Source organism: Hydra vulgaris, chromosome 10 (assembly GCF_038396675.1).
Source record: "Hydra vulgaris chromosome 10, alternate assembly HydraT2T_AEP".
Taxonomy (NCBI): Eukaryota; Metazoa; Cnidaria; class Hydrozoa; order Anthoathecata; family Hydridae; genus Hydra; species Hydra vulgaris.
The window spans coordinates 27,732,762-27,747,896 of NC_088929.1; the positions used below are offsets into that span (position 1 = coordinate 27,732,762).

At 24.5% G+C, this 15,135-nt stretch overlaps 1 protein-coding gene across 4 annotated transcripts; it reads left to right on the top strand.

Moving 5' to 3' along the window:
- Window positions 1–38: 38 nt before the first annotated feature.
- LOC101236394 (mitochondrial translation release factor in rescue) lies at window positions 39–5,641 on the top strand. Of its 4 annotated transcripts, none has more exons than XM_065807665.1 (4): window positions 314–454; window positions 3,199–3,269; window positions 3,984–4,800; window positions 4,901–5,641. In XM_065807665.1, exons 3-4 carry the CDS (start codon window positions 3,995–3,997, stop codon window positions 5,139–5,141), a joined length of 1,047 nt encoding a protein of 348 aa, XP_065663737.1. In that variant the 5' UTR covers window positions 314–454; window positions 3,199–3,269; window positions 3,984–3,994; the 3' UTR covers window positions 5,142–5,641. The 4 variants fall into 4 exon arrangements, with proteins under 4 accessions (XP_065663740.1, XP_065663737.1, XP_065663738.1 ...); XM_065807666.1 differs by lacking the exon at window positions 314–454 and adding an exon at window positions 2,763–3,118; XM_065807667.1 differs by lacking the exons at window positions 314–454; window positions 3,199–3,269 and adding an exon at window positions 3,435–3,635.
- The last annotated feature ends 9,494 nt before the right edge of the window (window positions 5,642–15,135 follow it).

A 15,135-nucleotide genomic window follows, 5' to 3' on the forward strand; every position in this document is an offset into this window, starting at 1 on the left:
TGACCACTTTTATCTAAAACATATCTTTATTTACTGAGTTTGATTCCACGGAGAAACAAGACTAATAAATAGATTTTTTATGCGCTGTGAAAAATGGCTGCCGAAGTAAGCTGATATTTTTGGATTGCCTTAACAATAACGATATAACTATTATCTTATGTTAAGACAATTTTTTTAAATGGCAGTAGCAAGAGGAGTTCTTTCATTCCATATGGGATCATCATTTCTTAGTAGAGATCTAAATTTATATAACTGTTGGTTATCTAAAAAGAAATTAGTATCTAGTTGTTACGACAACAGTCAAACAATAGAAAAAAAATCTGACACTGTTATTTTAAAAGAAAGTGATTTTCAAGAAAAATTTATAAAAGGATCTGGACCTGGAGGTCAAAAAATTAACAAAACAAGTAATTGTGTTGAGCTAAAACATGACGCCACTGGTATCATTGTAAAGGTTTGTCGTGTTTTAATTACATATGATTTGTTTAGCAATTTATTTCTAAAAACTATAAATCATTTTTTAAATTTATTAAACAGTCATATTAGTTATTTTAACTTTTCATTAAATATGAAGGTTGTATTTAAACTTATGGCTAACAACTAAGATAAGATTTAGATTAAACGATATGGCTGTATATTGACTATACGAAATGGCTTAATCTGTGATAGGCAAACGCTCATATATCAAATTTGACGTAAACAAAATAATTAATTTTAGCGATAGTATAAATATAGTCTAAATTTGATTTTTTGGAATAAAGCAGTTTTCAGAGTTCATAGATAAAAGAAGTAAATTACTGATAAATGATACCAAAATTATTACCATCAGTTTTATTTTAATATCTGATGATCTAACTGGAGTCATAATGTCTTTAAATATTTGGTATAGGGAATTTTATTCTGTTTTATCTCAAATTAATTGATTATAATAAGCAATCGATAATGACTTAATTTTATCATTATTGCTTTTTTCTAGTTATTAGCATTTTTTATCAATTGCTAATTTTTCTCATATTTATATATTTATTGATCAATGATTTATATTGAGATATCTTTGTCAAAGTTTAGGCTTTGCAAATATTAAGTTTTATGAAATCAAAAGTGATAAATATTTTGCCTTGAAACTAATTTGATGCAGAGTTACTTTAATAGTTTAAGTTCTTGTAATTGTGTCCAAGTATTTGTTTAAAATCTCAAATAAAATGTTAAGACCTGACAAATTTGTGCAATAATTTCAGTTTTATTAACTAAATTTAAATTAGGGGATCGTCCATAAATTACATCACGCAATTTTTGATCATTTCTGACCCCCTCCCTCCCCCTTTTTACAAAATTGTAACTCTTTAGTTACAAGTTCGCTACGAATTGTCACATAACCATTAAGCCCTCCCCTCCCCCTAGAGCTTGACATAATTTATGGATGATCCCTAAGATTTTCTACAAATCAGCATATAAGTAGTAGTACTTTGGTACACAACTAGTCAATAGCAGAAACTATGTTAGGTAAATCTAAAGATTGATTGTCAACAAAATCATTTTACAACAAAATATAGTAACGTTAACATAAACACGCTTTTATTTTTTGATTAATAAAATAGACTCATGTTTGTTTGTTTTTTCATTGAATATTAAAAGCAAATTAGCATTTAATAAGGAAGTTTCCTACTACTTTCCTCACTAATGATGGTTTTAAGGTAAAGTAGGCATCGAAGCGCAGACCTTTGGATTCTGAAATCAGCACTCTAACCACTGTGTCATAGCTGTTCAAACAATGAGATAATAATAATAAGATCATCATTGTTGATTTGACTTATCAAAAAAAAATAGACCAATTCATAAAGTTTATTGAAAAATTATTTTTAGAGATTTCTAAAAACCAAAAGGTCAACAACTATAATGTAGCTGTCTAAGCAAACATAAACATTTATATATAAAATATTCTTAAACATTTATATATAAAATTATGTCAAAATGGTTAAGAAATTTAAAATTTAAAAAACATTTAAATACATTAAAAGATCTTACTCACAGCTTTAACCCTTACTCATTTTTTAAATCCTTTACAGTGTTTTTTTTTTGAAATTTAAAAGTAATTAAGATAAAGTTTAGTAATTATGCGAGTATTAATTATGCTAATTTAGTCTGGGGTTTTATCATTAAAAAAATGCTGATCAATTCATAATTTTTATCTACAATGTAAATGACTTTCAAGTAGTTTATAAATTCAATAACTTTACTTTGTTCAGTGTCAAGAGACTCGATCTCTTGAGAGGAACCGTGTCATAGCACGAGAACGACTTTTGGAAAAGTTGCGATTTTTATACAACCCCAGTGAAAGCAAACAGCAACAGAGATTAGACGCTAAACAAAAGCAAGAAAAAAATATCGAAAGAAAACGCAGACTTCGAGAGGAAGCAATAAAAAAGCGCATAGAAATTTAATAAAGCTTTTAAAAAATCATGCTTTTTTTCTAATTACAAATTTTTTTTAAGTTTCATATTATGTTGTCTTCAATTTTTGTTGAATTTTTTACTTTGATTGCTAAATTACAAAAAATTGTATATATGACAAAGTTTCAAGAAGATTCAATTGATTCTTTAAATGGACTATTCTTTTTCTTCTTTTTTAAACAACAAAAAAAAATGTGTTCAATCAATTAGATAGTTGGTAAATTTGATTTCAATAAGTTTAGGCAGATGTAAAAGTTTTTATTTCTATGATCATAGCCATATTAATATAGCTGAATCCAGATTGATTTTTATATTTTTTAGTTAGTGTAGTGTTAGTAATTATATTTAGTAATATCAAATACCTATTAGTACTACTAGTTTTTTTTTATGTTAATACTCAAATATTCATGTCTTAATGCCTATTGTTTAAAATCATTTATTTTAGTTAAATTATATTTTGAAGTTGTTGATAGATCAGAAGTTGAAGATCATATAGTAAAAAAATTTATAGATCTATAATAGTAAAATGCATTTAGTAGCATAAGTTACTCCAGTGTTCAACAGTTTTTTAATTGTAGTTTGGGTTTATAGTGTAACTCTAGTCAAGGAAAACTTATAATCTCTTCAAACAATTATTCTGAAGGAAGATATTTCTTCTGAAAAATGAGGTAACTTTTTAAAAACATTTGTTTTATAACGAATATATGTGATAAAAATTAAACTAAAAATAAATAAACTTGGTTTTCAGGCTTACACCTTCAGAGCATTGTTCACATTGAACTTAATCTTGTGTTAACTTAAAAGTAATTCCAGTGAAAAGTTAAGTACTTTTTTAATCAATATTTTTAAAGTAATACAAATGCAAATGTTACTCATCTGCTAAAATGTTATATTTTCATTTGTTCACCAACTTCTTTTTTGTGTAAAGTAGAGTGCACTTTAACTCCTACCTTTTGACTTAGGTAGGTAAATGGTATATAAAAAGTTATATAGTGATAATTTAAAAAAATCTTTTTATAAAGATATTTTTTTTACACTTATTTTGAAAAAATTAACTAATAATGCATTAATAACATTAATAATTATAACTATATATCTATATAATAAATATATATTTTTTAACATCTTTGCTATTGTTTTCCTTTTTAAGACAAAGTGGATGTTGCTGCAGCATATGTTGCAGTAGTATGCAATTTATTTTTATTTTATTTTTTAATTAATTTTTTTAAATTACAAAATAAAATTGATATTTGAGCTTTTGTGATTTTTTCTGGAAGATAAATTAAGTTTAAAGTTTGTTTAAATATTATATTAGGAAAATTTTTGGCTGTGCAAACACAGATGTTTAATGCTGATTGAAATTATATGTAGCTTTTTCTTGGCTGTTACTACTAAATTAATTTTTTTTAATTCACTATTAGGCTTGTTTTTTTTAATTTGATTTATTTTTTTATTTATTTTTTTCACTTTAATTTTAATTTTTTTGTTAATATTTTAATTCTTTTTAAATAGCTTTATGCTTTATTACTTTAGTCTGATGTGACATGGGATTTATTAGCAATCGTACTGAAAATGTTAGTTTAACTCTGTCTACACCATGTTCTTTAAAACCAGATGTAATTATATATTGTGTAGTTTGTAGCATCATAGTTACACTAATTCTTGTTTGTAACAGCATTATTTTGGTCAAGCTTAGGCCCTTCTCAAAATATCACCACTCAAATATAGAAGTGCTAATATTCTATTTGAGTTTGTTTGATCTTATGGCTTCTATCATGTTAGTTATGGATGTTTATGAACACTTGACCTGCTTTAAAAGATGGCCATTGTTTTGGCTTGGTTGTAAGATTATTTACCCATTGTATCATATTTCTTTAAATATGTCTGTCGCCATTCTCATAATTATGAGTGTTGATCGCTGCAGGTCAATAACAACACCAATGAAAGCAAAGTTTTCAAAGAAGTGCATTCACATCAGTGTAATGATTTCATTTATTTGCAGTGTGGTACTGCAATGGTATCAGATTTATTCTCAGCAAATAAATACCAGTGGTTCATGCAGCTTGAACAGACGCACTAAGTTGTATTCATTTTCACGCATTCTTATGACTATAATGCGAGATTTTACTCTCATAGTTGTATTCACAGTAACTTCTGCGCTAGTGTTTCTTTCCTTTTTAAAAAATGAACTTTACATTGCATCAAATGCTTATAATAAAAGTAAACCTCGCAAAGTAATGTTGATGTTGGTAATAATGGAAGTTGTCTTTACACTTCTTGTTATACCATATGATACATTTGATTGTATAATGTTGTTAAAATATTTGCTTGGTGTTAAGACTTCTAACCAGTAAGTACTTTTTTTTTCTGTTTCTACTGTTACTAATAATATTTTTGATTATAAATTTAAATAAAAACTACTAATTAAAGTATTTTTTATATTAATATAGCAATGCTGTTTCAATAATGGATCAAGTCTTATCGATTTTGCAAATGTCAAATTGCTTTGCTAATTACTTTATTTATTCAAAGATGCGTCAACATTTGCATAATCGTTCTATTAGTGCTGCAACATTTGATATTGAATTTAAGCAAATATCTAATGGAAGCGATATATCTTCTCCAGCTCATGGAGCATTTGAATCTCCTGTCCACATTAGTGATACTACAATCATTAAAGAGTATTTCTAAACAATATTTCGTTGCAATGATGGTTTTCAAGAGGATAACTAAACTTGACGTCTTACTTTGTTGACTTTTTTATTTGTTCTAAATGATACCCTAACTTCGTTAATTAATTTGTAAATACCACTCTAACCTTGCTAATTTATTTGTTGTAAATACCACTTTAACGTTGCTAATTTATTTTTAAATACCACTTTAACCTTGTTAATATATTTGTTGTAAGTACCACCCTAATCTTATTAACTTGTTTCTGGTTTTGTTCAATAAAATTTTATTACACCACTATACTTGTTTTGTTTTTTTTTAAAAGTAAATTTATAATGGATCAGATTTTGTGTTTATCGGAATCATTTTTTATCGTGTTCTCATGTCTTAATAATGTTATCGTTTTATTATTCCTATTAGGAAATTGTTTGAAATTTAATAAATAGTAATGATTACTTATTTTTCCTTTTAATTGTATAATTGTAAATTTGTAGGCTATTCAAATAAAAATATTGAATCGATTTTTTCGCTCGGTATTTACTTGTTTGCAAACGAATTTTTTTTATCTTTTATTTAATTTAAAAATTTCCGCATTTGTTTATATATAACATCTGCCAATAATGTATCTATAATCTGCTAACTGCTTATATATATATATATATATATATATATATATATATATATATATATATATATATATATATATATATATATATATATATATATATATATATATATATATATATATATATATATATATATATATATATATATATATATATATATATATATATATATATATATATATATATATATATATATATATATATATATATATATATATATATATATATATATATATATATATATATATATATATATATATATATATATATATATATATATATATATATATATATATATATATATATATATATATATATATATATATAGAAACAAAATATATATCTTTTGTTGAGAAAATTTTTTTTTTATGTTTTTTTAATCATGGGTGTCAAATTATTCCTGCATTATATATAGCAATAATTTTCTAAGTAATTTTATCAAACTGATTGTCTGAATCTGTACGGAGACGAGGTTTAAGAATATCCCGAGTTATTTTTACTTTTTTTCCTATGTGGATCTTAGTTTAGTATAGAACCATTTAAACATAAACCATGGACCAAAGAGGAAATTTGTAAAAACACTATCTAAAATCAAAGAAAATTAGTAAAAACACTTATCTACAACAGGCTGTTTCTCCTTCTGCAGATTCATTAGTGAATATTAATAAGTATTTCATCAGATTTATTATTAGTCTATTTTTTAAGAACATGGAGCACTCTTTTTATAGAATACACTAACATAACTTTTACATATATATATATATATATATATATATATATATATATATATATATATATATATATATATATATATATATATATATATATATATACATATACATATATATATACAGGACCGCCGAGAGGGGGAGGGCGAAGGAGACAATTTGTCCCGGGTGGCAGATATCCAAGGGGCGCCAAATACATATATATATACATATATATATATATATATATATACACATATAGATATATATATATATAATATATATATATATCTATATATATATATATATATATTTTATATATATATACATATGTATATGCATATATATATATATATATATATATATATATATATATATATATATAAACACGCATAGACACACTAGAATAAAAGGTTAAAATTTCTACCTAAGGGTAGGATATGTGTATACTCTTAGTAAAGTATAATTTTATAACTTCTGAGGTAGAAAATTATATTAAAAGTAATGATTTGTCATGCAATTGTCTATTTTGAAGGTATAGTTTTTTACCTTAAAAGGTAGAAAATTATATGTTACTAAAGTTATACCACATATCCTACCCTAAGGTAAAATTTTTTGCCGTTTATTCTGCTCTCACAAGTAGAATAAACGGTAGGGTTAAAATTATTTATCCTTCTCTTCGTGAACAAATTTTTTCGATATCCTAATGGGTGCAGCACATAAAATTAACACGAGTTAACTGTAATCAAGAACATTTTAGAAATATATGTCACAAAGAAACTTTATTTGTGAAGAAAATTATTTTAAACAAATACACTTCTTCTTTCTTAAAGCAAAATGTAAATTTATCTCTATAATGTAGGTACCCTCGTAAAAATCTGAAACTTTTCTTTCAATCAAACCATCTCCATTGGATGGGTATTATTAAATGATGAATTTTGATACCAAGTTTATAATCCAAAGTCAACTAGAAGTAAATTTTTAATGTAAAAAAATATAGTGTACATCTTAACAAAGATATAGTTGATTTCAAAAATATAATTTTAAAACTATACTTTATATATCGTCTTTATAAGAAAAAATATTCTTCATACCCATTTTTATGTTAACTAAAAAATAATAATTGTGCTGGTTATAGACATTTTTAATAGGGGCAGATGCAGCATTTTTTGTGCGTTTAAAATATCTAACTTCCAGACACGGAGCAAACTTTAAATATTTATTTCAATACTTATGTCAAATAAGGATGCTTTACAAAAAGTTTTAATGATTGGGAACAAAAAAAAAAGACTAAATTTTCGCCCCTCTCCCTCTAATGTGGGAGCAACAAGTTGATAAAATATTTTTTTTACTAAGCTCAGCTAAGCTCATCAATAAATTTTAAATTACATAGTATACTATGTAATTTAAAATTTGTTAAAATCTCTTAATGTTTTTAATTAAAATCTCTTAATGTTTTTAATTAAAATCTCTTAATTATTTAAAATTTATTAAAATCTCTTAATGTTCAAATATTATGACCATATATAGTTTGAACCCACTTCAATTTAAAGGTGTTACAACCGCATAAATAATTTGGTGCAACTTTTTTAAACATGAAGGAGATGTTTAAATATCAATTGTTATATATCAAATGAAACATTTATAAATAATCTATGTAAGCATGTTACATTTATTTGTTAGCATTTATATTGGTATAATGAATTCTTAATATGAAAACTACCTATCTTTTAAGTTTGTTTACCTTGAAAGTCAAACGGTTTTTTTACAATAATAATGCACTTAACTAGTTTAAACTTCACTTTAAACAAACAAAAAGTATCAAAAAAGTTGTTTTGATCACTTAATAAAACTTATTCCTTTATGCTTTTTTCATATTTCGAAAAAACACGGAAAAACTGGAATATTTTTTAAACGAATGTCAAAATATAAAATGCATCTAAAACAGACGCTTGTGAAAGTATCTAATGGAGAGACGTTTTGAATGTTTTGACGCAATGAATTAGTTTTTCGTTTAAAACTTTGGAGGAAAGAACAAAAATAGTTTCTTAGAGTAAAAAAATTGCCAAACTATTTTCCATTTCTTCAAAATCAATAAACGCGGGTGGTAGGGGTGGGGGTGCTGTGTGGGTAATACAAGCTTGAAGGAGGGTCAAAAAAAGCTGAAAAATAAATAAAATAAAGGTAGGTGTATAATATTTTTATCCGTATGTTATAAAACTTCATAACATTCATTGTTAAAAAAAGTTTATGAAAATGAATAATAGTTTTGAATTTGACGTTCCAACACAGTAATATAAAATAAAATGTAATGTCTATTACTACTAATAATGATAATACATATTGAACAATATCATAATAAGCACAATGAATTGGCAAAGTTAGAGGGTGTAATCTCCATCTAAAACTAACTTAATATCAAACTGATAGGTTAGTTTTTGGTAGTGCTTGTGATAACATAAATTGTATATTTTACTATCTAAAATAAATACTAATTTATAAAGTATAATCTTGTCAATTTTCAAAAAAAAAATTTTTTCTTCACTTAGATGCCAGTGTATTAAATAATCTAAAATTAAGTCAATGATAGAAAATTTTTTCAAATTTTTATCAAATAAAGAGATGAAAGATTTTTTTTTAGTTACTAGGGTGCTTCAAGAAAACCAAACAGTATATTACAAAGCACCGCTGACGTGCATTTAACAGGAAAATTCGCACCTCCTTCCCTACTAAAGTCACATATATGGTCAGAGCCAATATCAGACCTTGAACATCTTGGTTCTGAGCTAAAACTCTAACCACTACACTACGACTGTTTAATTTGATCTTAAGTTAACCTGCTACATTGACCACTTGCTTTAAAGAGTTAATCCTATAAAGTTTTATGAAAATGGCGTAGCGTGTGTATCTATTTTCCCTAAAATTTAGCATAAATTTTAAAAAGTGGCAAAGTTATGCAGTGTTAATTTTTAATAAAACTTTTGAAATTAAGCATTGCGCCAAATTTCAATCCAAATACAAACTGTAAGGAATCGTCCATATAGTACGTACGCTTGTATGGGAGAGAGGGGGTCTGAAAATAGTGTTTATGAGATTGGGGACAAGGGGTCAATTTTAAAAGTAATGTGACGGTAAATCGAAAAAAGACGTTAAATTATAAAATGTTGGGTAAGTAGGTTAAAAGCGCAGGTACTTTTAGGGATTCTGAGGGTACTCATAAAAGCGTAAATAAATTTTGCGTTGCGTTATTTATGGACGATCCCAAATGTCTTTTAAGCAATTACTTGTTTTTACGAAATTATATTTTTCTAATAATATTAATAGTTTTATTAATAAGTTTGATAATAATAAAAAACTTTATAATTATGCTTATAAATTTGTCGCTAAACAAAGTATAAGAAGTACTACAATGGAAACCCTGTTTATATCTTAGGTAATTATTGAAACCTTATTCTAATATTAACAAACTAATGATTGCTCTGCCACCATTGATGGTACATAGAAAATCTTAAATAAGTAATGAACCAATTTTTTTTTTTTTTTTAGTTTACAATTACTAATTGTAATATAACAATATAACAATATATAAACTTGATATCTGAAAGAAGATCCAAAAGATATTGTCGCCAGAGCCATATATAATATATCAAACGTGTATATATATAATAAAAATACAATTGATTTAATAACTATTAACAATTTAGAATAAACAAAGACTGAAAATAATTTTACAAATTATCCAGAGCGAAAATAATTACATTTTCATATATATATATATATATATATATATATATATATATATATATATATATATATATATATATATATATATATATATATATATATATATATATATATATATATATATATATATAGACAAAAGGGTTCAATTAGTAAATCATTATTTCGTAAAGTATATTTGTTTATAGCTTTATGGGTAAAAAGATCTTTAAAAATGAACAATTGTTGTTCATTTTTACAACGAAACATAAAACATAAAATATTATAGACATTGAGTTCGTATACGTTAAGTGCTTCAACGTTTTTAAATAAAATATTTGAATGAGAAAAACGATTTTCAAAACATATTAAACGCAATGCGTGTTTCTGACGATGGAAGAGATTTCGTAACTTACTTCTGGAGGTACTTTCCCAAACAATATTTGCATAATTTATATAGCTATGAAAAATCAGTAGTAGAGTTGAATTAAATTTTTTTTACATAGATAGTATCTAACCTTATATAGAATTCCAATACTTTTGGCCAATTTAGTAGAAATAAAATCGATATGATAATTTCATGTAATATTTTCATCAATGTAAATGCCTAAAAATCTTGTGACCGACTCCTTTTTTATTTCAATTTTATCAATGAAAAGTTTAGGCAGATTATTTGGTAAAAAACGCTTTTTTGGAGTGGAAAAGATTCCATTTTGTTTTATCAATTTTTAAAGTTAACTTGTTGCACTTAAATCAGTTGAGATGTGGTTGAGTTCTTTATTTATACTTGAAAAAAGTTCATGAATGTTATTGTTTGACAAAAATAAATTAGTATCGTCCGCAAACATGATACTCATAAGGTTAGAAGCTTTATTTAAGTCATTTATATAAACTAAAAACAAAAGTGGGCCTAGAATAGAACCCTATGGAACACCACATTTTATGTCAATTAATTTTTTTATTTTGAAAATAAACTTCATAGAAAAAAATTGTTTTCTATTTATCAAGTAACTTTTATACCATTTTATTAATTTGCCATTATTTTAATAAAATTTAAGTTTTTTAAGTAGAATTTTGTGATCAACCGTGTCAAATCCTTTTGATAGGTCAATGAAAATACGTAGTGCATATTGTGATCTACCAAATGAATTGGAGATTTCACGAATGAACTGTGTAATAGTTGTTCAGTTGAACAGTTTTTTTTTTAAAACCGAATTGATTTTTATATAGAAGTTTGTTTAGATTAAGGTAATTGTATGTTTTATTGTATATAATTCTTTCTAAAATTTTTGAGAAGATTGAAAGAACTAAGATAGGCCGATAATAACTAATATTTGATTTTTTTTTCCGTCTTTGTAAATTAGAGTAACTTTAGCTATTTTTAATTGGTTGGGGAATACACCTTGCTGTATAGATGCCCTGAAGATTTTTTATAAAAAATAGATTTTAAATTTTCAAAGCAGTCTATGACTATATAGCCGTTTTATTTCGTCCGCACCCGTAGCTATTTTTTAAATTATTATAACTATTGCTGTTATTTTTTTTATTATCAATCGTGACACTTTTTGATTAAATTTTTCTATCAGTGACATTATAACATTGTTTCTTATTAATATTATTGTTGCTATTTGTATTGCTATCATTATTCTTGTTGTTATTATTGCTTTAACCACTTTTGTGTGACTCATCCATCACTTTTGTGTGACAATCATTTTATTGCTATTGTTTATAACTACTAATATTACTGTTGCAATTATTTTTACAAATGTCTCAAGAGGATTTGAATAATTTTTTTCAGAGAGCAAAGAGATGAATTTTAGAGAAGTTTTGAGGAACTATTCAAATGAAAAAATTCAACAATATAAAACACTCTACAAAAAACTTATTTTTAAATATTTATTTTTAAAATTTCATAAAAAAAAACTAAACTTTAACAAAAATTGGTTTGTTGTACTTTGTATTAAGAGTGCCTTAAATTCTTTAGAGCTTGCGTTTATTCGCTTCCTACATGAATAATTTAAAAGTAAAACTTTAAAGTCGGTTTCCGTCGTATTCAACATATTATAATCTTATCCAGCTGATGAAGAGTAAAACGAAGAAAATTGAAAATCAATACATAAAAATGGGGTAATTTTGAGATAGAAAAAAAATTTCTAAACTGGGGTTTACAACTACATAAACGCAAAAAAAAAAAAAGTGATTGAATTAATATTTTTGTCTTGATAAGTTAAAACCTGTTTTGAAAATATTAAGAAATACTTATATTAAAAACTTCATGAAAAAAAATCTAACTTTAACAAAAATTGGTTTGTTGTACTTTGTACTAAGGGTGCCTTAAATCGCGTTAATTCGCTTCCTATATAAATAAATAAAAAGTTCTTTTAAAAATAAAAAGTTAGAACATTGCTTTTGTTCAACTATAAATTAATACAACTCAAAATAAAGTATTATAATATGTTATTTATTTAAAAGCTTTTGTTCTATATAGGAATTTAATTTGTCCTTGGAGTATATATACCAATTTAATTAAAATCAAATTTTTAACTAAACATTTAGATTAGTTGAAAACTTTGTTGACTTAATCGATGAGAAACGAATTTCTGGTGAGTTAGGAATTAAAACTATTGTGTTTCTATATCAGAATTTATTAGTCTACAACACTTTCATACATTTCAATTAAAACATAATGACCTATATGATTTTAAAAGTCGATTTAAGTTAATGATTTACATATCATTACAAATTTGCTTTTTTTGATACTCAATTTGACTTATTTTTAAGGAATTGCTTTTATTTATTCCATGAATTAAAGTTATGATAAAATATACAAATGAAAAATTATATGAATAGAAGTTATTAACTTTGATTTTGAGTTATAAACTTTGATTTTGTTATTGAGAACCGCCTAAACAGATTCTTTATAAAAAATGTAAGCTAGTCAAAATAAAATTTTACTAACACAAAAATGTAAAGTAAATGTTTATATAAATTTATTACTTATAAATTACTATTATATAAGTTATTATTATATAAATAATATATATATACAGATTTATAATGATAAATACATTTTCAAAAGAATGTTTATAATACAAAAAAAACTTAAAAATTTAAAAATTTCATTCAACGGAAAAAAAACAATCTTTTATGCTCCTCAAAATGAAATATAAAACTTACCCAAATTAGTTTTGAAAACTGGTCGTATAATAAATTGTCATTTTGTTAACTGCATTTATTTTTTTCTAATATACAAATTGTGAAAAGGAATACAAAAAGTGTGAGTTTTACATTTAAAAATAGCACAAAGTAAATTAAAAATAATTAAGCTGATATATATTTAGAATACAAATTTCGATTGAAAAAGACTTAGCTTTAAAAAAAAGTCCTTGAAATTGATAATATGTACTATATATTTCTGAAAACGATAATGAGACTCTTATTTTTTGTTTACACTACCCCAAGTACCAAGCAGCATTTGCATAGTTTATATAGCAATGAATAAGCAAAATGTATAGCTGAATTATTGAATGTTTGTTGTTGTATTTTGTGTTGAATAATGTTACTATACTTTTTGAAGGTCTCTCCCAATAGAAGATTATTATTGGTATTGGTTTAAAAAAAATGTAAGTGGGGTGAATTAAAAGTAATTGAGGGACATGCAAATAACAACGAGACATAACGACAACAAGATACATAACAACGTCACTTTTACACAATGTGCAAGCACCAAACCTAAGAATGTTCATATTTATAAATAAAAATGTTTTGCAAAAAATTGTGGTTTTTTCGATGGATTTCGAATTAAGATGGTCCAGATATAGTTACTTAAAACTCAAAGTATTCTTAACCAATTTCCGCAAAACATTTTTCTAGTATATAAGAATAACTATACAAAAAATTGACCAATTTCATATACAAATATAAATATGTATAAATTTTATATACAAATATAAATATGTATAAATTTTATATACAAATATTTTATATATATATACATACATAATATATATATATATATATATATATATATATATATATATATATATATATATATATATATATATATATAAATATATATATATATATATATGTATATATATATATATATATATATGTATATATATATATATATATATATATATATATATATATATATATATATATATATATATATATATATATATATATATATATATATATATATATATATATATATATATATATATAAATCAGTAGAAAATCACTTAAAAAACAAAGTTTTTTTTCATTTAACACTGTGTTTCATTAATAAAAAGACTCATCAGAAATACTGAGTTTTTATTTCGTAAACTGTTGATATATATTTTTTTGATATATGCATCAAAAAGCGATATCAAAATACCGTCGGCTATTATAAAAATCAGTGTTGAATCACCAAGAAAAAATGATTGTTGATTAAACGTTGAAAAGCAACATTCGATCAACGTTTTTTGTAAACACCAAATCAACGTTGATAAGTGGCTAACATTTTGGACAAAAAATCAATATCGAATCAATGTTGACGAGAAACATTGAATCAACATCAAATCAACGCCTTATTTTTTAGCGGGATGTAAAGAGTAAACAGGTTCTATCTGCTGACCAACTTCTGACCCCTTCTTTATTTATTAGGCTGGCGTAGATGTATTTATAATACATTGTTTCCAGATAAGAATGTTAAATGCTGGATCTTCTTAACTAATTGCATAGGCTTTATTTGTGTCTTTGTTTTTGTAACTAGACAACTCATTTTATTATCTCTTAATAAGGGTACAGCTCTAAAATTCAGTTTTTTGGTTCTAAGGTCAGCTGATAGTCAGGTTTCCCATACTCTGTTGCAGCTATCAGAGAGACCGATTCTATCAACAGCTGTAAAATATTAGAGTACTAATAGTGATATGTTGCGCATGGATGGTGTCCCTGTTTGTATTTTTGGTGTGTATT

What these genes read in the sequence shown, in the direction of transcription:
- LOC101236394 (XM_065807665.1), top strand. Translation starts at nt 3,995, where the DNA reads ATGGGATTTATTAGCAATCGTACTGAAAATGTTAGTTTAACTCTGTCT. An exon ending in GGTGTTAAGACTTCTAACCA is followed by an intron (nt 4,801 to 4,900) that starts GTAAGTACTTTT and finishes ATATTAATATAG; the next exon opens with CAATGCTGTTTCAATAATGG.